A 23,673-nucleotide genomic window follows, 5' to 3' on the forward strand; every position below is an offset into this window, starting at 1 on the left:
CTGTCTCAAAATAAATAAATAAATAAATAAATAAATATACAGGGCCAGCACTAGTATCCAATATCATGATCTCTAGTGTCATCATGAAGAAAACCCCATCTTCCACAAGATGGACTCCAACTGCCTATTCTAGTATTTGAACACTTTCTCTGAATTGCGCTCTACACAAGCAAAATATAAGATTTTCCCTTCATATCAATGTCTTCCACTTAAATAGTCCGCTATTGCCATCCATCTTGGGCTGCTCTTCCTTGGATAAGCACAGGTATCATCACTCTTTTTGTGATAATGTTCATACAACAGATCTCTTACAGTACCACCCGCAGCTTTCTTCTTAAGCACAGTGGAGTACAGAAGTGCATCTTAATCAGCCAAGTACACTGGTGCCCTTCTCCTTGTGACTAAGCACCTCGACATCCTTAACATCATGCACCTCTAATTTTCTCTTCCGTCTCCACTATTCCTAGGACATTCAATTAGTGGTTTTGAAATTCTAAAACAATCACGTGGGTGCTTACACAAATGGCACTGAACAGCACCATGGAGAATGTACTCAATAGCAGTTTTCTGAAGATGTAAACATGCTTTGTATACATGCAGTTTCTCAGGCCCATCTCAAAAAAACAGAAAAACTTTTTTAAAACAAAAGGCATAATGTTAAAATACAAATCATTGATAACATGGTTTTGGGGACAAGATAGGTTGACTATATTTTTAATTATCCCTATCCAAGAATGTTGCATTCTGATCATCTAACTCATTTCAACAGAACACACTATCTTGAAGAATGAATGTATTCTTCTTCAAATATCAACTATGTTAGCTTTGTTTTTGTCAAGAATTAGAAAGCAATAAGGTTAAATTTTCAGTCAAGCCTATACTTAACACAAATCGATTGCACATTTCAAAATAGCTAGAATAATTTGAATGTTCCCAGTGTAAATAGAAGATAAATATTTAAGGGGATGGATATCCCAATTACCCTGATTTGATTTTATGAATTTATCGAATTATCACGTTATCCAAAAACATGTTCATCTAATATGTATCAATAAAAAATAAATTTAAAAATAAAAAATTCAAAATATTCTTCGTGGCTAACTGAAGAATGACCAATTTATTTTGAATAGAAAACATGCAGACAGAAAAACTATCATGAAAATTTAAACATGTGAACAGAGGGTAGGAATTTTAAAACGGTAATTTTTCTTAGAACTTTAAAGTTCAAGAAAAACACCTTAAAACCAATATAAAGAATAGCAGGCACTGTACTAAGCAGTTCACCCACAATATGTTTTAATCTCACCACAGCCATAAGGCGGTAATAGCATGCATAGATATCATTCCAATTCTTCCTGTTGCAAGTAACAGAAAACCAGACCCCATCTGGCTGAAGCCAGTAAGAGAAAAGACTAACAGGAGGGCCAGCCTCAGGACTCAAATACGTCACCAGGACATGGGTTGCGTCCCAGTCTCAGCTCTGCCAGTTCCTGTAGAACCCTCCTTCCAAGGTTCACAGGGTGGCTACCATAGCTTCAGGCCCTCACCTCATGATAAGACAGCAATACAACTGCCATTTCATGTCTGTTGCTGTTTCCACATTCAGTTAAAATTAAATAAATTTTCCAGTAGCACCCACAAAAATACTGAGTCCACCTGGTTGGCCTAGCTAGATATATCGCCAGCCCAGATTAAGTCACTGGTCACGGGCCTGGATTTTCTGGTTCGCTTAGGCTAATCATACGTCTCATCCCAGGATTGAAGAAGTACCAGGGCTGTTGCTGGAGAGTGGCTAATGTCCCCTTTACAAATAAGGAGCTCATGGTTTAGGAAGATGAGCTTGCCAAAAATCACACACTTGTAAAATAAGTCAAAATTTGAACTTAAGTCTACTTATCTGAGCCCAAAGTCTTACAACCATTTATGGCTGTTATCCTAACACCTACGTCGCGGAATGGAAGAGTCCTAAGACTGCGAAGACCCTTCCTTTTCTTCTAGATCCAGTCTAAGTTGGTTGGTAATTTCTTTAGACCCTGCTTTCAGGGAAGTTTAAAAAAAATTACTTGCATTTGTATATTTTCCTTGTATTTTCGGCCAAATTTCTTCTAATTAAAGTACAACATAAGTTGAACCAACACAATAATTGTCATATTGAGAAAATATAAAACAAACTTTACTCATTTCTGCTTCTGGGCATGGAGTGTGAGGGACCAGACTTAAGTTCTTAAACAACTACAAAATCGGACCAAAAAATACAATGGTTTCCAGGCACCGGACGACAGGCAGTGCAGGGCTGTGATCCTTAAGAGAAGGGAAGCAGCGAGCCAGAGTATCCAGGCCACAACCCAAATGGAGGCCAAGAGAGTAACAGCAGAGGATACAGAGGGAGGGTTCCAGGGGCCAAGACGCAATCCGAGGGGAAGCCCTTCCGGGGAGAGCTGGAGTCCTGGGGTGGCCTTCTCGAGTCTTCCCGAGCAGGTCTGTGCAGCGAGGAAACATCCGAGGCTGGAGTGAGCCACGCGGAGGAGGAAGAACAGCCCGAGCTCACAGGGGCGGGGAAGAGTTCTAGCTCGCGACAGCCCCTGGGAGGAACCCTGCACTATTTGTGGCGTCGAGTAAAGCACCGGAAGGCTCTGCTCAGGAGCGCGAACGACGCCGCCCGCTGCAAGCCTGGAAAGGAACGCGTTGCCTCAATTCACTCCGATGTGTCACACACGCGGCTCAGTCACCTAGGGAGCAGGAAAAGGCCAGCGGGCCACGCAGGGCTCACCCGGGCCTGCATCCAAACGCAAACGGCCAGGCCCACGAAGCAGGAAACACAACCCGCAACGAGAAGCAAAGGGATCCACAGACAAGGGCCAGGAGTCACGGACGACGCCAGGCAGTCGGCGCCGGCGCTTCCGCGAGCCAAGACGCCTGAGCGGCGCGGGGGGGATCGGGGGATCCCCCAGAAAACTGCCCTCGACTAACAGCGCAGCGAAGGGGCGGTGCGCTCGAGACCCTGGAACGGGAACGACCACAGCCACCGCAGGGAAACAACCGGGGCCCAGGCCCAGGTGGGCGGGCGGCTGAGGAGCGTGGCTGCGCCCACAAAGCCGCCGGGGGCTGCGGACTACAGCGAAGCCGGCGCGGGGCTCGGCCCTCACTACACGAGGCCTGGGCGCCTGCACGCCCCCGTGCTTCAGCCCGCGGCTCCCGAACACCCCCGCCAGGCGATCCCCAAAAACGCCCGCTGCGCGAGCCTCGACGGGAACGCACCTGCGTCTAGACGCTGACGCCGTGCGCGGGGCGGGGGCCGGCGAGCATGCGCAGTGTGGTGTGGACAGGGCGTGGTTGGCAAGCATGCGCAATGTGGGCCGGGCGGGGCTGGCGAGCATGCGCAGTATGGGGCGGGGCGGGGCAGGGCTGGTGAGCAAGCGCGCGGGGAGCGAGCGCGGAGGCGGGCGTTGCTACGGCAACGGTGGGCGGCCAGGGAGTTGCCTGAGGGAAAAGGGGCAGACGTCCCTGGGTTCCGGTGTTCGCGGAGGAGTCGAGGCACGGAGAGGCTTCGGGGGAGGGACGGAAAGAAGGGTGGCCCGCCAGACGGGCGGGGTCCATGGATTCGGGGTGAGGGCCGTCCGCGGCCTCGCTTTCGCTTCCTCCGAGCCGTGCCGGCGATGGCCGCAGCTGTGAGGCGAGGTCGGGTCCCGTAGCGGCGCGCAGCCTCCTTGGGGGACTCGGGGTCCTGGTTGGTTTCCACAGCTCCTTCTATCTGAGGGGTACGAATTTACGGCGGCCTAAAGCCTTAGAACAATGATCCCACGTCGGTAATTTTAGAACCCGGTAGGACCGGCTGCCATCAGGGGCCCCAGGTGCAGGGTGGTGTCAGCTTTGAGAGGAATTGGAGCCTCGTCACCGCGCGCTTCCTGCATGAGTGGAACCTCAGAAAACGGTCAGCGGGGTTCAGAAGGCAGGAGATAACACCAAGACCCTACGTAGGATTGCATCTTTACGCCGTAGGCTTGGTCTCGTGTATTTTTATTGAGCGTGTTTAATTAGCTGAGGTTACTCGCTTTGGCACCCCAGTGATCGTTTTTGCCACCAAGCTCTGCCTCTTGAGCGTTTAATACTGGGATTTACAAAGCAACGGGTTCCTGTTAATCTTAGCTTTCAATACTGGGCAAGGGTTACGTTTCTAACCCTATCAGTGCCACAGGCTCATTATATATTGAAGGACTCACCTGGTATTTGGTTTGCTCATTTATAAAGTGGAGTTGGAGTAGGTACTTGAAGGGTTTTCAATACCTTTAAATTCTGAATTTTAAACTCTAAAACTTAATGATACCGTAGGACTTTAAGAAAGTATAGGTTTTAAAAGCTCTTACCTTGATATTAATGACAGTGGTCTACTGCGTAGAAACTTGAGATTAAATTGCAGACTGCAGCTATGACCGGACCATTTTTAGTGTGATGCAAACTGTATCTTCTGCAGGTTATAGGCATTTTGGAAGCAGGAACTGAGAAAATTCTGGCAGTGATCTTTCAGTATTTTAAATTCCACCATTTCTCCAAGTTCAGTTGTCTTGATGAGATACGGGGTGGAACTATTTCAAACATCTCTTGATGCCAGAATTGAACGGGAACAGAAAAGGGCTGTAGTAAGAACCATCATCAAAGCCTCCAGGACTTGAGCAGCGACTGACGTTTTTACTTCTAACCCTGGATATCTCAGAGATTTGGTTCCACTGTGCTTTTCTATCTCTCCACTCACGCCTTAGTGAGTTTGTTCTTTCGGTTGGAGTAATTTAATACAAGTGTTAGTCCTTAGAAATACATTTTGGATTAATTTCTTTCTATTTTTAGAGTTAGGCCCTCAACACAGTAAGTCTTCACTTAACATCATCCATAGGTTCTTAGAAACTGGAGCTTTAAGCCATGCAGTGTACAAGGAAACCAGTTTCACCATAGGTTAATTGATATAAATAAGAGGAAAGTTCCCACAGCACATTCCTGGTCACAAAAACATCGCCAAACTTCTAAATAAAGGCCAAAGCACTTCTAATATGAAACACTGAAGTACATATGAGCTCTACATTTAAGAAAGATCATTACCCAATTTCTGGTGAATCCATGAGTGACCGGGTTGTGGAGGGGCTGTGTTAAAGATAATGTTGGCCAAGCCAAAGCTCTGAAGCGCCTCCCCCTACCATGCGGTTTCAAAACAAACAAGAGCCAATTCTCAGCCCGCTGGGCCTTTCCTACTGCATCGGGTATTGTCCTGCATCTCTGTGTGAATACCTTATGCTTTACGAATTTTTATTTGGCAATAATTTGTATCCTTTCATTTTCCAACCTGCTTATTCCAGTTCAGGGTGGCAGGGGGCTGAGCCCATCCAGGCAGCTCAGGACCAAGGCGGGCAACAGTCCTGGAGAGGACGGCGTCCCATGGCAGGGCACACTCACACTCACTCAGACGGGGACGCCCCAGTGAGCCTCACGTGCACAGCTTTGGGATGTGGGAGGAACCCGGGGTACCTGGAGGAAACCCACAGCACATGGGGAGGACGTGCAAACTCCAAACAGACAGTGGCCCCTGCTTGGGATCAATTTTTTTTCTCATCAACGTTATAAGGAAACAACATTAGAAGAAATATGTTCAAGGGCCTTCTGTGCCAGTTCCTAGATTACTTGAATAACTTTCTATTTCTCCTCATCACAGTATATTTTGAATACATCTGTCTTCATAAAATACACCATGTCCAAAATCTAAAAGGGCCAATTCCAAATTATTCCACCAGCTTTGAAGGGAATTGAAGCAAGAATAACAAGAGTAAGTTCTGTGTGAAAAGACCTACTTTAGATACTTCAAAGGTTGTCTCATTAATCCTTGCGGCAACCCTGCAAAGCCAGCGTTATTATACCTGCTTTATAGATGAGGAGCCTGGGGCTCAGCTGTGTCCAGTATCTTGCGCAGCAAAGCGGTAGAGTTCAATTGGAACTCAAGTTGGTCTGTCCCCATATTCTGTACTTCTGTGTTCTGGACAGACTGAAGTTAGCCAGTGTTCCTCTTGCGTTCCAGTTTCTTCATTGTTCCCTTTCTCCCCAAAATAAGCATATCATGCTGATTTCCAGCCTGCCAGTTCTTTCCTCCTACCTGTAATGTGCCATGTTCATTTCCCTCTGTGTATCTTTCAAATGGCAGTTTAACTGGTTTTTCCTTTACAAGTCTCCAGTGTTAGCCTGAAGTTTTGTAGTACTTATGTATCATGTTATATTTAGCAATGGATTAATTCATAGTAATTAACCATTTGTATTAATGTGTCCTCAGGAGCTCAGGGGTGAACTATTTGAGGACAGGGATGAGTCGAAGCATAACTGACTTGAGTTCACCCCCTTCCTCCAGAACCAGAATGTGTAGCTTAGTGCCACCCTGTAGCAGGCATTCCTGCTGCTTCATGATCTGTTAGACTCTTACAGAGCATCCTCACAAACTTCATGGGTTTTTCTGTGCACTGTAACTTTGACTTTCTGTTGACCACGTCTTTGCAGCAGAAGAATAGAAGGAAGGTGATAGGATGTGATGATAGAATTTGTGATAGCCAAGCAACAACTTTTCCTAATTCGGCATGTTAAAAAATAAGGTACGCTATTCTTTTCTTAAACATACACGTTATTTGACTCATGAAATGTATTTTAATTCAGCCATTTGAGAGTATAAAAACTAGTTTGCAAACCCTGCTTGAACTAGGAATTGTCAGCAGGAATGGGCGATGCCAAGTGTCGCATGGGGCAGTGGACAAGCCAATGGAAAAACAATCTCTGGTGATATTTACTGCAAGCATCTCTTAGCTGTTTGGTGATTTTTATTCTGCACAGGAAATTATTAAGTTTTCACAAAAAGGCATAAGCTGAAATGGCAAGAGTCTCCTTAGTAGTTGCCCGGAGTCTAATTTAATTATAGTGAAGCAGCGTGTGTTTGTTTAGGCATGCACAGGTTTATAGGTCATAATGAATTTATTCATATTATAATTAAGGCTTTCGTAATTCAATGAAAAGATATTCCTGTATTGTTAACATAAATGCTGAGACAAGGGTCTGCTCCTACTTAGGTAACAATGAGTCAAGCATTCCTTACTATTTGATTTGGTTGTATGTGCCATCAAGGTTGAGTATTGAAGCCTCGGTTCTCTTCTAAATGATATATTACATAATGCTCCTGTAAATATGACTTTTTTCCTACTTTTTAGGGTCACTCATCTAAGAAAGATAACTTGGCAGTCAATGCAGTTGCTTTACAAGATCACATTTTACATGATCTTCAGCTTCGAAATCTTTTAGTTGCAGATCATTCTAAGACACAAGTACAAAAGAAAGAGAACAAATCTCTAAAAAGAGATACAAAGGCAATAATAGATACTGGACTTAAAAAAACTACACAGTGCCCCAAACTAGAAGACTCAGAAAAAGAATATGTTCTTGATCCCAAACCGCCACCGTTGACTTTGGGTAAGCTGACGTAGTCATTCATCTTTTGGCTTATTAGGGCTAAAAAAATCTATTGAGATTAATAGTATAATTTTTTATGTTACAGAAATAACTTATTTATAATTATACAGAGAGGTGTATATGTATTGAAGGTATGTATGTATTGAAGTTTAAAAATGATAGGGGACCATTAGAGCAAGAAGGTAAAGATAGTAATGGTAAGTAGAATAAGTAAAAATGGGAGAACAAAAGAAATATCTATTGATTCACATTGATAAAAATAAATAATTGAGTAAATAAATGATGGAAAAGAAAAATCCCTTATAGTAGAATGAATATAACTCATAAGGATAGTAGACGGGGATAGAAAATCACCTTTGGCAAACACCACAATAACGATCATCAATACTGAAATTAGGAATGAGAAAAATTTACGTACAGACACAGAATATTGAGGTAGTTTCTCCAGAGATGCAAGTACATGGCAGGGAGAAAAACAATAACTTCACAATTACTTCAGCTGTACAGTTGTAACGCTTGGCAAGCAGCACCTGAACCAAGTAATCCTAGTTAGGTCAGCAGTAACGCATGGGCCAGCATCATGTGTCTCCTGCTGAAAGGTACAACATCACTTCTGTGGCATTCTTACCAAAATGTATATCTGAATTTAATCATGAGGAAACCTCAGACCAGTCCAAGTGAAAGACATTCCACACAGTTCCTGGCTAGTACTCTTCAAAAGTGTCAAGTCAACAGAAGCAAATGAAGACCTAGCAACTGTTCCAGATTACAGGAGACCCAGGGGACATAGCTGCAAGTGCAATCTGTGATCCTGGATCAGATCCTAGTTCAGAAAAAAGACATCAGTGTGACAGAGAACCAGATCTGCAGAAGGCATGTAGGCTAATTGATAGATTATAGCAACATTAATTTTGTGGTTTTGATCTTTGTACCAGGGTTATATAAAAGGTTAACATTTGGGGTTAAGAACATATGATAATATTTTCTTTTTGCAAGTGTGAATATGTATTTAGAATAAGACCAAAACTTGCAACAAATCAGGAATTTCAAAACAACATGAAATGTATCCCAAACAAAAATCAATAAAAATAGCATAATATTTTGTATTAGTTAGCTGCCTGAAATATCTCTGTAATACTTTTTCCATCTCTTTTGATTGCTAGATACTCTTTGATCATATTTTCATGTGACAATAATTCTGTAATGTCATTCTTATAGAAATAAGTCAGCCTTACCTCCGTCATGGCTGATTGAAATTCTTTATGATAGGTGGGATGCATATAGCATGCAACTTCACACACATTCTTACTGTGTATAGTATTGCTACAAGTTTGTGCCTGTAAATAAAGGCATGCAAATCAATTCCATTTCTTCTAATTAATAAAAGGAGATGTATTACGCACTTATAATTGTAAATGCTGTTTTTAAGGATATTCGTTTCCCAGTGCTGCCACAAGCAATTAGTACAAACTGGGTGGGTTAAAACAAAAGAAATGTATTTTCTCAGTGTCCTGGAGGCCAGAAGTCCAAAATGGCGCTGTTGGCAGGGTTCTACAGAAGAATCCTAACTTACCTTTCCCTGGTGGTTCCTGGCATTGCTTAGCTTGTGGCAGCGTCACTCCAATCTCTGCCTCTGACTTCACACAACCTTCTTCTCTACGTGTGATTGTACTCTCCCTTTCCTCTTCTTATAAGGATACCATTCATAGGATGTACAGCCCACTTGCAACCAGCATGACCTCATCTTAACTACATCTGCAAAGACCCTATTTCCAAATAAGGTCAACATCCGGAGGTTCCAGGTCAATAAGAATTTTGAGATGACACAATTCAACCCAGTACATCAAGTATGTCCCTGATAGGGGAGAACTTCCATTTAGATTAGGCATCAATGAGAACGGAATCCTTCACTTACATTTGTTGTCTGGAAGACTTTTTCACAGCATCAAGCTAAGTACTTTTCATACTTTGTTCCTTATCCACTACTCACATATATTACTATGTTGATAGGTACCAGAAGTCTTTTGATAGCTCACAGTGGCTAGGCTATGGTTTGAATGTTTGTCCCCTCCAAAACTCATGTTGAAATTTCATTTTGTTTTGTTTTTTTGAGATGGAGTCTTGCTCTGTTGCCCAGGCTGGAGTGCAGTGGTGCGATGTTGGCCCACTGCAACCTCTGCCATCCGGGTTCAAGTGAGTCTCGTGCCTCAGCCTCCCAAGTAGCTGGAATTACAGGTGTGTGCCACCACACCCAGCTAATTTTTGTAGTTTTAGTAGAGATGGGGTTTTGCCATGTTGGCCAGGCTGGTCTTAAACTCCTGACCTCAGGTAATCCACCCGCCTCAGCCTCCCAAAGTGTTGGGATTAAAGGCATGAGTCACCATGCCTGGCCTGTTTTTTTTTTATTTTTTGTTTGTTTGTTTTTTGTGTGTGTTTCTTCTTTTTTATTTATTTTTATTTCAATAGCTTTTGTGGTACAAGTGGTTTTTGGTTACATGGATGAATTATATAGTGGTGAATTCTGAGATTTTAGTGCCACCACCAGAGTAGCCTACCCTGTACCTAACGTGCAGTTTTTTTTATCCCGCACCCCTCCCACCCTCCGCCTCCTGAGTCTCCAGTGTCCATTATACCACTATGTATGCCTTTGCATACTCGTATCTTAGCTTCCACTTATAAGTGAGAACATACAACATGAGTTACTTCACTTGGAATAATGACCTCCAGTTCCATCCAAGCTGCTGCAAAAGACATTTTTTCATTCTTTTTTGTGGCTGAGTAGTATTCCATGGTGTATATATACCACATTTTCTTTATCCACTCATTGGTTCATGGGCACTTAGGTTGGTTCCGTATCTTTGCAGTTGTGAATTGGGCTGCAATAAACATACGTATGCATGCATCTTTTTCATATAATGACTTCTTTTCCTTTGGGTAGACACCCAGTAGTGGGATTGCTGGATCGAGGGATAGATCCACTTTTAGTTATTCAAGGAGTCTTCATACTGTTTTCCATAGAGGTTGTACTAATTTACATTCCCACCAGCAGTGTATAAGCGTTCTCCTTGCACCACATCAACGCCAACATCTGTTGTTTTGTGACTTTTTAGTAATGGTCATTCTTGCAGGAATAAGGTGGTATCTCACTGTGGTTTTAATTTGCATTTCCCTGATGACGAGTGACGACCATTTTTTCATGTTTATTGGCCATCTGCATATCTTCTTTTGGGAAATATCTGTTCGTATCATTTGCCCTCTTTTTGATGGGATTATTTGTTTTTTTTTTTTTTTCTTGCTGATTTGTTTGAGTTCCTCGTAGGTTCTGGATACTAGTCCTTTGCTGAGAATTCTTCATACTGTTTTTACAACCTTTTGTAAATCTGAAATTATTTTAAACCGAAAAGTTAGAAATATGATTTTTTATTGATAGGCATGGAAAATAGGTTTGGTTGAGGCATGTCTTGGCACAGGTCAGATGGATCTGGAGGTGCTGGAAGATCTGTGTGTTGGAGTCACACAAGGTGGAGGGGACCTGTTTCCACAGCGATGCCAGGGGAGATATTTGATGCTGTCTTCCTCTGAACTTCTGCTAACAAGCTCGATGTCTTCTAGAAAACAGCATGGCTCATGAACATGTTGAGACTTGGAATAATGTCGTACAGTAGTTTAGTGAAGATCTTCTGTTGTACCTGTATGGTTTATGTAGATGACCAAATAGTTTCATCATAATCAATCTTAAGAGTTTTATCAGGAAAAATTTAAATTAGATATAAAGAGGAACATCCCAATTTGGAAAATAAGTAAAGTTATTAAGGAAATTAGATGAGAACTTTTTTCAGGACCTCTTTATGGAAAAAATCTTGATTGTGCGTATTAGTTACTAATGACATTGAACCATATGCTCTTTACTATCTATATGTAATATTCCACTTGGATTTCTGTCTTTTCTTGCTGATTTACTGGAGTTCTTTGCATATTCTACATAGTAATCTCTTGTTGATTTAGCCACTGAAAATATCTTCTGTTCTTTTACCATCTTTTAAATTATATCTATTGTTTTATATTGAATACAATTTTCATTCTGATTAATGTTAAATCCATTGTTTTGTTTTGTTTTGTTTTTTTCACTTTATTGCTGTTTGGGAGAGACTTTAGATATACTTCACCATTCTGAGAGTGCAAAGATTTTCCTACATTTTCTTTATTTACCTTTAACCTTTTACCTTTCACATTTAGATGTCACCACAGTTTGTTTTGCTTATGATACTGGGAAAATCGACGAGATTAAAGCGTGTTTTGTTCTCTCCTTCCAAGGCTTCTGCTTCTATGTCAGTATTGCACTGTTTTGATAGAGTCTTGCAATATGTCTTAATAGCTGCTAGGAAAAGACGTTTCCTCTTTTTTTTTTTTTTCCTAAAACTGCCTCATTTTCTACATAAAATTCTGCTGGAGATTTTTTTTGAATTGGATTTATAGATGGGGGAAATACCGTATTTACAGTGTTATCATCTGATCCACAAATATGGTAGCATCTCACACCATTTAGGTCTTTTTGTCTCCGATTCCTAGGGGTTTTCTGAGTAAGTCAGTTGATCTCTGCAGTGATTCTTATTGTCTGTGCCTCTCTACTTTTATGCCCCTTCTTTTTTTTCCCCGCTTTTTTTTTAATCTGGCCAGGATCTCCTGAGCTGTGGTGAATACAAGTAGTAATACCTAGCATTTCTGTCTCGTTCCTTAGCCTAACACGTTTCATTTACCTACTTATGTGATGTTTGCCCTTTGTTTATTGTTGTTTTGTGTTGTTTGTTGGCCTTTATCTAATTATAAAATTTCCCTTTTAGCAAGTTGCTACAGGTTTTTAAACTCATTAATAGGTGTACTTTTTTAAATGCTTTTTTTCCTGCAACTTTTTAGATGAGCGTGTTTGTTGTGGGTTTTCTCCTTGAGTTTGTTTGTGCCATAAATTACAGTGACAGACTCTGATGTTGAATCTTCGCGCGTAGCTTGAATAAACCCTACTTGCCCACGGTGTTTTTCACATTCACTGTTGCATTCTGATAACTAATTCTCGTTTACGATGTTTGACGTTTAACCATGGATTACCCTGGACTATGATTGTCCTTGTCTGGTTTTATTATCAAAGCCATATAAGCTTCACCAAATAAGTTGGGCAGTGTTCCCTCTTTTTCAGGATTCTGGAATAACAGAAAATAGGGATGATATGTTCCTTAAAAGTTTGGGGAAACTCACTTGTAAAATCACCTGGGCCTGAGGCTCTTTTTTTCCTTTAAGCGGGGTGAGGAGAGGTGATGGGTTAGGATGCATTTGGCTGCAAATATACAAGCAACACACTGAAAGTGATGTAAAGCTTAATGGTGTGTGTCATTGTTCACAGCAGTTCTGGTTTGGTGGCTTATTGATGTTTGCCGGGACCAGCCTCCTTCCGGTGCTGCCGTGGGGAGGTGCTGCCCCGTGCATGGACACAAGAGGGTGCACAGCCCCAGGGTCAGTCCTCAACAACAAGGGAGGAGCCAGAAAGGCAGGGGAGAAAGCTCCCAACAGACCTTCCTTCCGCTTCACCTGAGATGGTCACATGCCCATTGATAGTCTAAAAATTGGCAAAGGGTAGCAAGACTTCCACGACATGCTTAGATCCATCAAGAGACCTCTGTGAGGCTGAGCCCATTTCCACTGATGCGCAGTGGGGTTCTAAAGGCAAGATGGGCGCTGGACGTGCTATTGATTTTAAACATTATTACATTGTGGCCAGAGAGCACAGCAGTTTGCTGAAATCTGTCAATACAATTTACCTATTCTCCCTCCCGTTCTAAGGTCTTGATTAGTTTATAAATATAAGGCCAGGTTTGCATGATGGGGAGATGTGGATGTTTGAAGTTGAGGCAGTTGACATTGACCATAGCAGAGTCTGGATTGTACAGCAAGTGCCCACCCAAGTCTAAGAGGAAGGGTGGTGCTGAGGGCCCTGTCTCTCCCTGCTCCCACACCTTGAGCCAAAGGCAAAGAGCTGGCCTGAGGCAGCGCCCCTCCTCCGCAACCTCAGTCTCAGCCTCTTCAGTCTTACTGTTCATTTGTTTCTCTGCAGGCCAGGTGCTCTCTCACTAGTGGCCATCTGCACATCCTTTTCCTCCATCTAGAAAACCTCCCCCTTCACCTGCTGCTGTTACTCTTAACCCTGCGGGTCTCCATTTAATGCCACTTTGGTCAAGTAACCTTCTCTGGGGTCACAGCCCCATGCATCCTGCACACCATTCTCCATAGCGTTCATCACACTTGTAGCTGCTTGATTCTTATCAGAAGATCCATGGGCATAGTTTTAGAAGTAAAATTGTTCTATGAGGATTATAACAAAGTGTAGCATTCCCCTGACCCATTTTGGGCATTACTCTAAGGCAGCCATTTTCAAATCCTTTGGTTCATTCTTCTGGTATTATTTTTAATATTTCTTTTTTTTTTTTTTGACACACAGTCTTGCTCTGATGCCCAGGCTGGAGTGCGGTGGCACAATCTCGGCTCACTGCAATCTCCACCTCCCGGGTTCAAGCGATTCTCGTGCCTGAGCCTCCTGAGTAGCTGGGATTACAGGTGTGTGCCACCACACCTGGCTAATTTTTGTATTTTTAGTAGAGACGGGGTTTCACCATGTTGGTCAGGCTGGTCTCGAACTCCTGACTTCAGGTGATCCACCCACCTCGGCCTCCCAAAGTGCTGAGATTACAGGCGTGAGCCACCATGCCCAGCCATATTTTTAATAATTCTAAATAACATGTCTACGCTGCTGTTTTGTTAATTTTCAGTTCTGGATATCTCTTCTTACTGCAGAAGATCGAGATTTAGCATATTGTTTTCATAACTTGTGGTTAGACTAATAACATTCAGTGTTTACTCTGTTACAATTCCGTGACTTCACTCACCGCTGAGCAATGTGGTGTTCTATATTACAGTTTCCTTCTCAGACATTTTTCTATTCTACCTGAAGTTATGTCTTATTTTTTCACATTTTAGTTTCCTCTATCATAACTCATCACTGATTCATCCCTAAAATCTCCTCCAGAAATACATTATCTCAATACATTAAAATATACCAGGGCACTTTATCAATGGGGACGTTGCTTCTGGAATCCTCTGTGGTCCCCTCCCCCGGCCCCTCCCCGGGCTCCCTCTTGAGCAGCATCCCGGGACCCCGGGCTCTCTCCTTGGATTCTGTCTCCCTGGACCTCATGGTGGCCTCCTCCTTGGTTTCTTCCCTTGTAGTGGCGACGCTTCTCTGTCAGTAGCTCCCTGGAGGAGTGCGGAGGAGACCCATGCAGAAGCTCACATGTGTAACAATGTCTGTGCTCTTTTCTCACATTTGATTGATAGCTAATAAGGAATCTTGATATGGAAATCTTTCCTTCCTCCGAATTTTGAAGGAATTGTCTTCTCCTGTCTGTTGTGCTGTGGATGAGTCTGATGCAGTTCTGATTCCTGATCCTTTTTTGAGGCCTGTTTTTTTGAGTCTGCTTTCTGTCTCCGAGATTCTCACAGTGACGGGATTCGATGTTCTGAGTACTTACTGGGCCCTCTCAAACCAGAAGCTCATGTCCTTTGCTTCTGGGAGATGTTTTGGACTATTTTCTTTAACATTTTTACTCCCCATTTTCCATGTTTTCTTTCTAAAATGCCAGTTTTTCAGATGTCACAACAACACCTAGACCGGTCCCTTGATTTTCTTATTTTCTGTCTCCTGATATATGTTTTTCTGTGAGATTACAGTCACGTGCCACATAGCAATGTTTCAATCAACAATAAACCACAGTGGTCCCATAAAATTATAATGGAGTTGAAAAATTCCTACCACTTCGTGACGTCTTGATGACCCTGACCCTGTGTTGGCCTAGGCTAATATGTGTGTTTGTGTCTTAGTTTTTAACAAAAAAGTTAAAAAAAAAAAGATTTGAGAAATAGAAAAAGCTTACAGAATAAGGATATAAAGAAAGAAAATATTTTGTATTAACTGAAAAATTAGCTGAGCATGGTATTGTGTGCCTTTGGTCCCAGCTCCTCAGGAGGCTGAGGTGGGAGGATAGCTTGAGCCCAGGAGACACAGCCTGCAGTGAGCCGTGACCACATCACTATGTGCTAGCCTGGACAACATACTGTTTTAAGCTAAATGTTATTGTAAAAGAGTCAAAAAGTTTAAAAATTTAAAAGTTTAGAGAGTAAAAAAGTTATAGGAAGCTAATTTTAATTTATTATTAAAGAAAATATATTTTTATAAATTTAGTGTAGCATAAGTGTAGACTGTTTATGAAGTCTACAGTAGTGTACAGTCATGTCCTAGGCCTTCACACTCACTCAGCACTCACTCACTGACTCACCCAGAGCAACTTCCAGGCCTGCAAGCTCCATTCATGGTGAGTGCCCTACACAGGTACACCATTTTTAATCTTTTATACATATTTTTACTGTACCTTTTCCGTGTTTGGATGCACAGATCCTTACCATTGTGTTACAGTTACCTGCAGTATTCAGTACAGTAACATGCTGTGCAGGTGTGTAGTCTAATCAGCTGTACCGTGTAGCTTTGGTGTGTGGTGGGCTGTACCAGCTAAGCATGTGTACATATGCTGTGATGTTAGCAAGATGACGAAATCGCCTAACAGCACATTTCTTAACAACAATCGCCCGTTGTTAAGCATCTCAGGACTGTATCTTAGCTTTCTCTTCCAGCCTTTCAGTGGACGTTCACATTTCTACTCTAAAAGCCCAAGAGCTCTTTCTGTACTCAAAAGTGTCCCTTCATAGTTTTCTGTCATGTTTTGTCGATGTAACATTTTGTCTTCTATTTCTGAAGATATCCTTGTAGGTCGATGCTTTTTCATGCATTGACCCGTCTTTGGGGTGTGGGGAGGTGGTGGAAGGTGAACTTTGCTTCCTGCATTTTGCCTGAGGATGTTGCAGTTGCTTTTTCAAAGTGAGTGTTTCCCACCGCACTATCAGCTCGATGCCGAGACAGCACATGGTGGGTACCCACGTGTTATTGAAATAAGAACTTTATTCTGACCTTGATGATACGTCATAGGAAGTTTTTAGCAGGGGAGGTGCAGATTGATGTAGAGGCCACTGGTGGCAGAGCAAGGTGAGCTGGGAGAGGCAGTGCTGAAGGCTGAGGGCTGAGGCAGGTGAGAACTGGGAGAACCTTGGGCCAATACGTGTGAACAATGAGTATTCCTCAGTTTTTCTTTCATAAACTTGGATATCACTCCTGCTTGCCTTATTGAGTTACTGGGAAATGAAATAAGATATGGGAAATGCTTTGTAAATAAAAAATAAATGTATTGAAAATGTCAGGTATTATTACCACTGACTTTTGCGCCCTCATAGAAAAACGGCATCCTATATACAGTCCACCATTTGTATCCGTGGGTTTGGCATCCACAGATTCAACCAGCCACAGATCAAAATTTTAATAAATGAATAAAAAATAACAATACAACAATATAATAAAAATAATACAAATTAAAAACAATATAGTATAACAGCTATTTACATAGCACTTGCATTAGGAATTATTGGTAATCGAGATGACTGGCAGTATACAGGAGGATATGCATGGGTTGTATGCAAATACTCCACCATCTTCTATCAGGGACTTGAGCATCCTTGGAATGTCCTGGAACACATTCCCTGTGGATACCAATGGACAGCTTCTATTGTGAAATCAAGTATGTGATCTATATGTAGTTCTTTAATCTTTGTTTGCAAATGGTGTCATTAAAGTTAGAGGTGGGTGCCATATGCTAAAAGACACTCTAACTCCTGTCCTGTGCTGTCTTACTTTAGCACAGAAGTTGGGCCTCATTGGGCCTCCACCACCTCCACTGTCATCAGATGAATGGGAGAAGGTGAAACAGCGCTCCCTCCTGCAAGGGGACTCCGTGCAACCATGCCCCATCTGTAAAGAAGAATTCGAGCTTCGTCCTCAGGTGTTTAGCATATGAGGGTGAGCTAGAGAGCTCCTGGGCCGTCTCCTAGGGATGAGGCCCAGAGCTGGAGCCTAAGATTCCAAGCTTCCTTTTTCCAGTTTCATCCTCCTGTGTGAGCCTCACACACTTCCATTTTGTTTTCCATTAATTAAAGTGTGTGAAGAGCTAAACACCCTCATTAAATAGTTTTGTTTGTTTACTAACTGGTATTCTCAAGTACTAAAGTTTGTTCAAAAGGAATGTTTCCATTCCACAGGCCCCATGCGGCTGTGCAGACAACTGGGGGGCTTCCCAGGAGCAGCTGTGTCCCAGCGCGGGAAGGATGAAAGCAGAGGGACTCTTAAGTGGTTTTGTGATTTGAGTCAGAAAAGAAAAAAAAAACTGTGCTTGAATGTCTCCAAAGAATTTGTGAGAGAATCTTTAAGAAAAGTAAAATCTTTTAATGATTTTTATTCATGAAACTTTACCATAGTAAGACCGATGATACTACTCTGGGTTAACAGATAATATACACGCGCACACACACACACACACACACACACACACACACACACAGAGAATGCATATATATATATAGAGAGAGAGAGAGAGAATGCATATAGGGTTTTTTCTATACATATTTTGTCTGCCTAACTAAACTGTTGTCCCCTGAAGTTGGGGACACTTAGATTTATCAGAAGTGTGTGTGTGCGCGCACGTGCGTGCGTGGTTGCCCTGTAACAATTTCCCACGTGGTGTGGCATTACGCTTCCTGCATAGCAGGCCCTCAGAGATTTGCTGAGAAAACACAGCAAATACAGTTAAAATCAGCCTTGGAGTTTGTAGCCTAGGAACCCAGGCTTATTACAATCTGGGCAAATGAACTCTGAGTCTTCGTTGAATTTGAGTAGGTTTCATCAGCAAGAAAGCTCACAACAGTTACACTTCTATTCACTAATTTGAATTCATAAGTTACTTTAGACATACTTATTATATTCCAGTTCTCTATCAGGACCTAATCTTACATATGTGAAAGTTGGGTATTTTGGACAGATTTTAGCCCTGAAACCACAAATTGTCTAGGATAATTTAGTAATTTAATGTAGCAAAACTGTGAATAAAGCCAGAGGGTGTCTTTCTGGCTAAGCACCCTCTTTCTTACTTATACTAAAATATCCAACCCGAGTGTCTGTATGAAGAATGAAAAGTGAAAGTTAGTATCTTATGGGGATCAGGGTGTACCCTGCCCAACATTTCTTTCTGATTTTTATAAATTTCTCACTAAATTCCATTATTTTTATTTGGTTTTGATATAAGACCTATCCTGTATATTTTGCATTTCCAGTGATCATTTCCATGTTCAGATTTTTCCTTAGTTATAAACAATAGTTGGCATTTTTATAACATTTAGTGATTTCAGAGGGCCTTCAATTAATTTCGTATAGTAGGCATTCTGCCCATTTAGCAGATGAGGAAATAAAAAACAATTCAAATGATTCACAGTAGGCCAACGCATAAAGTATGAGTCCTGCTGGAATCCAGTCCTAACTTCTAGGCCATTTTTAGTGTGTTTTCCACTACTTAATCCTTGATTTTTGTTACATCAGAGAATGTTTGCCAATAACAAATATTTGGGGACATTTAAAAAGATAACACTTTAATATACTGAAGTCTAATGTTGCTCCATATAGATAGAATATATGTTGATAAAACACTGAAAAGTATTCTATAAAGAATGAATTAAGTATAGAAAAGATTGCTATTAAATGGTGGTAATGAAAAAGGACCCTATTACTGAGTTTATTCAATTCAGACTTACTCTTGGCAATAAGTTTCAAGAAAAGGTTTTACAACTTTCTGAGTTCTACTTATTTCTGTATTTCTTCCATTTAAGAAGAAAAAGCATACATTGAGTGAAGGCAGGTGGGATTCACTTTAAAAACTGTTAAGTTTTCCCCACAGCAGGAATCCTGGGCCGGCTGAGATTGAAACCTCACCCAGGAGTGCCCCAGACTGTGGTCACCCAAGTCAGATTCTTGACAAAAAGGGAAAACCCTTCGCCTGCCCCCACCGCTTTGCTCAGTCTCACAAGTTTCCCCTGCTTTCCTCCCTGTTGCTGAAAGCAGCCCCTCCCAAGGGAAGCAGGAGCCTGGCCTTTGTGTGGCAGCCCGCAGGGCCTGGCACTGGTTGGCTGGCGGCTCTGTCCCTTCTACTAAGTACCCACTGCCTTCTTCTTCATTTGGTCTAAGCTTCAGTCTTTTGTCACAGCCCAGTATATCACTGTTTAGTGGGGAATTTGGGTCACAGAAAGGTGAAGTTTTCTTGTGAGCACACTTTCCCTGCATTTAAAAAAGAAAAAAGACTCCATGGTTTGTTGCTATTTAAATTTAAGACTGTCAGAATTATATCTCAGTAGAGCTATGATTTCACAAAAATTGGGGGGCATAACTGAGCTGAACAAAGACCTAAATGGTATTTACTTAGCGTTTTCCTGGCCCCACTGGACAGGCCCCCCTCCTCACCCCTCCAGTTTGCAGTCACTGCCCGCATCTAAGGGAAACTTTCATTTTGTCATTGTTTCGCTCTTAAGTATACACTCATTTTAATAGTTAAATATCAAACTTCATGTGTTTATTTGATATTTCAGATCATGAATTTTTGTTATTTAGAGTATATACTTGTGCTGTGCTAAACAAACAATAAATAGTATAAATATCAAAGTTATTAATTTGCTTTTTTAAAGAAATAATACAGCTTACCTTCTAAGCATTCAGGATTTTAACTGTTGGATACATGCTGCTTCTCTTTTGTAAACTTCAACGTTGTTCTGTTTCCTCATGAACAGGTGCTGCTTTCATGCTCCCATGTGTTCCACAAAGTAAGTCCACCCCTCACGCCTGCCCAGGTGCTGCACACGTCGCTCTCACAATGCAGAGAAACCATAGTCATTTTCAAGGCTCCTAAGGAGAGCCATTTATTTTACTCATCACCACCATCTGTAGTTAAAGAAACATGACTGTAGGCTACAGTACAATTCATCCTATTTTGAAAATCATGAGTTTTGTGACAAAAGAACCACAAATGTTTATGTAACAGATTGTTGTCAGTAATGCATGTCAAAGTGACAGCTAAATTCACATGATCGATCTGCATGTGGCCCCATACACATGCGTGACTCACCTTTGTGCTAGTGGATTTCAGAAGTTTTTGATGTCTCTGCATGTATATTCTTGTAAGAAATCATTTTTGGAACAGGTTTCGTGAGGAAGGTGGTAGCACCTGATGAAGCCTCCTCACTTTATAACCTAAATTGGGCTAAGTCTCATAGTTATGGGAGAAAAGAACACTATAATTAGAACACTAACATTGGAAGTAAAAACGTTGTTTATAAGTAATTACTTGTAAAATTTTAAGTGAAATGTTTTTCTTCAGGCATGTCTTCAGGCTTTTGAAAAGTTCACAAATAAGAAAACCTGTCCTCTCTGTAGAAAGAACCAGTATCAAACCCGAGTGATACACGATGGGGCCCGCCTGTTCAGAATCAAGTGTGTGACCAGGTGAGGACGCCAGGCCCGTTTGGCGCTGAGCAGACACAGATCAGGCTATGACAACTAACTTGTTTTTTGAATAGTGGGATTTTATCTCTCTTCTTGGCCACCATAATTTCCCCAGGGCCTTGTACAGCACAGGGCTTATAACAACTACTGAAGTATTGGTTGACATAGAGTCATCATAAATTAGTCATTTTCAAACATCTGTGTTTTAGAATCCAAGCCTACTGGAGAGGATATGTTGTTAGAAAGTGGTACAGAAACCTGAGGAAAACAGTACCTCCCACAGATGCCAAGTTAAGAAAAAAATTCTTTGAAAAAAAGGTAGGTAAAGATCATTATGTTCTCCAGATACGGTCTCCGTGCGGGTGATTCACTTGGGGTCAGGAAGGCTAACAGAGGTGGTAAAACTTTGAGACTTACTTCACTTTGAGGGCTTTTTAAAAATGGTTGAGATGCTGCTAAAAATCCTGTTTAACTTTAGTTGGCTTTCCAACCTAGATGTTAAAATACTTCTAGACTTTCTTTTCTAGTTAAATCATAAAATTAGGTTAAATCAAAGCAACTTCTGTTTGGCCATTTTGTGCTAATTGTTTAAATAAACATCTCTTAAGACACAAGACTGGAAACCAGCTTAATTTTTCCCATCTCCTGGGCTATATGTAAATGAAGACATCTGCTGCACATCTCATAGTAATGAAAATAGAAGCTGCCTATAAAAATAAAGCCCCCACATGCTACCATTGTATTGAGTACCTCGTGGGGTCATCACAATGAGCTTTAGAGCTAACTTCCATGTCTACCCTTCCTCTTAACCACTATTTATGTTTTAGTTTTACTTTTGGGGGACTTATTTAACAATTTCCCATTCCTTGTCCCCATATGAAAAGGATAGTCCTACCCCATCAGCCTGTGGCTTCAGGCAAACAGCAGCAGCTCTGAGGCTGTCATATGAAAGCCATCACTTCTTCCTGGCAGTGTTGGCCTGAGAAGAGCTGTAGCATTTATAATGGCCCAGCACACAGTAGGTGCTGGAAATTCTGTATTTATTATCACTATTAACTCATTTCCTAGAATACGGAGATGAGTTACTGTGTGTTCTGTTCCTGAGAGCAGTGTCTCTGATCTTCAGAGATCATTCATCTGGGGTGTTCATTCTCAATTTGGTAAAGGACCGCCATGCACGATTGCGTCATCCTTCCTTTACATTCTTTCCAGTTTTTTTTATCTTCAGTCGTTGACAGTCAGTTGTGTTCTCTGGGCTACTCTTAGTAATTTCTAATATGTCATAGTAGGTTGTCTCTTAGATCGGAAGTGATTTTTTGTCACCTCTTATAAAATTTTAATTACAGATTTGATAGTCATTTTACCTTATATATATATTTTTCACGTGCACACATCATTTTATAAGAACTCTTGAAGATAAAGGCCCACTGAAAGTGTTGGTGGTCTCAGCCCATTGAACTGGATGAGAACTGGCCCAGGTTGCTGGAAACAAGTGAAGCAACGATTACAATGTGCCTTGTGTTATCTTGTAAAGTAGCCAGTGAAGGTTAAGTTTCAGCGTTCGGTGCTCAGGTGTTCAAATGCTGCAGCCTTCAGCTTCATGGAAAAAGGAAACGAAAAATAACAAAAAGCAAGTGACCAAGAGCAGTCGGGGCAGGGAGACCTGATCAAACAAGTTCCTCAGTTTCTAATTCAGTGTCTCCCACAGAGAGATGGAACTTTACAAGGCAGATTCATAGCTCTGTCCCACTGGACGTTGGGTCCGCTGCCCTGTGGCCATCCCACCTCCCCACAAATACTGTTTTTTGTTTTATCCCTGGTTCATCCCAACTGCTGCCTCCTCGTCCTGAGCCCTCATCGCTCTGAACACCCCGCTCTGATCCCCATGTCTGCTTTTCTGAGCACACTCATGCCCGCCCCCGCATGTCCTGCCCGTTCCTACTGGTTCCCTCTGCCTTGCTTAAAATGTGCCAGTTTTTCAAAGCCTAGCTGAAGCTTTCTTCCAATTTCTTTGGTCTTCTCTAAACCTCTATTGTATGTTTAAACAATACCATCTAAGAGATCAAGAAGAACAGAAGTATGAATGCTATTCTAGCTTGTATATTACAAATGTGGTTTTTCCTTTGGGGCTTTTAAGATGATCTCAGATGATTTCAATAGCAAATTCTCTTAAGCTGAATATCTGTGAAGAAACTGATAAGTAAAACTGATTTTTTATTTTTTGCAGGGGTGGTAGTTGAGAACAAACTGTATAAGTTGTTTTTTATTCTTATTTAGAGACAGGGTTTCGTTATATTGCCCAGGCTGGCCTCAAATTCCTGGGCTGAAGCAAACCTCCCACCTCAGCCTCCCAGTTAGCTGGGATTATAGGCAAGAGCCATAGGCTAGGGCAGTGGCTTTCAGACTTTTCCTCAACCACAATAAGAAATATCTTCTAAACAATGTTGACAGAAAAACCAAACTCTGTAAAGTATTTTAAAGAAGTTGACTCTGACTGATATGAGTGACTGCAGGCCAGGAAACCCACTCTCAAGGAGTCCTGAGAAAGTGCACCCCGGGCGGTCGGATTACGGTTTGGTTTCATACATTTTAGGGAGGCAGGAGTTACAGGCAAAGACATCAGTCAGTACATGGAAGTTATACATTGGTTTGGCCAGAAAGGCGTG

The 23,673-nt window shown here is 41.8% G+C and overlaps 2 protein-coding genes and 1 long non-coding RNA gene across 33 annotated transcripts in view; 1 reads left to right on the plus strand and 2 right to left on the minus strand.

Moving 5' to 3' along the window:
- Positions 1 to 1,100: 1,100 nt before the first annotated feature.
- Positions 1,101 to 3,435, minus strand: LOC463843 (putative transmembrane protein RNF32-DT). The gene is given in 2 exon segments (XM_063815903.1): positions 1,101 to 2,932; positions 2,934 to 3,435. Coding segments are annotated over 2 exon segments (651 nt in total). The 5' UTR covers positions 3,378 to 3,435; the 3' UTR covers positions 1,101 to 2,725.
- The window catches only part of RNF32 (ring finger protein 32), a 37,185-nt gene continuing 16,163 nt past the window's right edge, over positions 2,652 to 23,673 (plus strand). For 2 of the 31 annotated variants that reach the window (XM_063815902.1, XM_063815890.1), the window contains exons 1-7: positions 3,382 to 3,460; positions 6,529 to 6,620; positions 7,227 to 7,485; positions 17,329 to 17,471; positions 20,296 to 20,328; positions 20,883 to 21,007; positions 21,217 to 21,325. In XM_063815902.1, the coding sequence (XP_063671972.1) occupies positions 6,606 to 6,620; positions 7,227 to 7,485; positions 17,329 to 17,471; positions 20,296 to 20,328; positions 20,883 to 21,007; positions 21,217 to 21,325 (684 nt within the window). In that variant the 5' untranslated portion in view covers positions 3,382 to 3,460; positions 6,529 to 6,605. Of the gene's footprint in view, positions 3,057 to 3,362; positions 4,263 to 5,698; positions 5,810 to 6,528; positions 6,621 to 7,226; positions 7,486 to 17,328; positions 17,472 to 20,295; positions 20,329 to 20,882; positions 21,008 to 21,216; positions 21,326 to 23,673 lie in introns of those variants that run through there. The other 29 variants (XM_063815887.1, XM_063815899.1, XM_063815888.1 and 26 more) reach the window with 29 other exon arrangements.
- LOC134810601 (uncharacterized) lies at positions 16,938 to 22,710 on the minus strand. Its single transcript, XR_010159085.1, has 3 exons — positions 20,631 to 22,710; positions 20,210 to 20,446; positions 16,938 to 17,172 (listed from the first exon to the last, which is right to left on the minus strand). It is a non-coding gene; the product is annotated as an uncharacterized LOC134810601 (long non-coding RNA).

Source organism: Pan troglodytes, chromosome 6 (genome assembly GCF_028858775.2).
Source record: "Pan troglodytes isolate AG18354 chromosome 6, NHGRI_mPanTro3-v2.0_pri, whole genome shotgun sequence".
Classification (NCBI taxonomy): Eukaryota; Metazoa; Chordata; class Mammalia; order Primates; family Hominidae; genus Pan; species Pan troglodytes.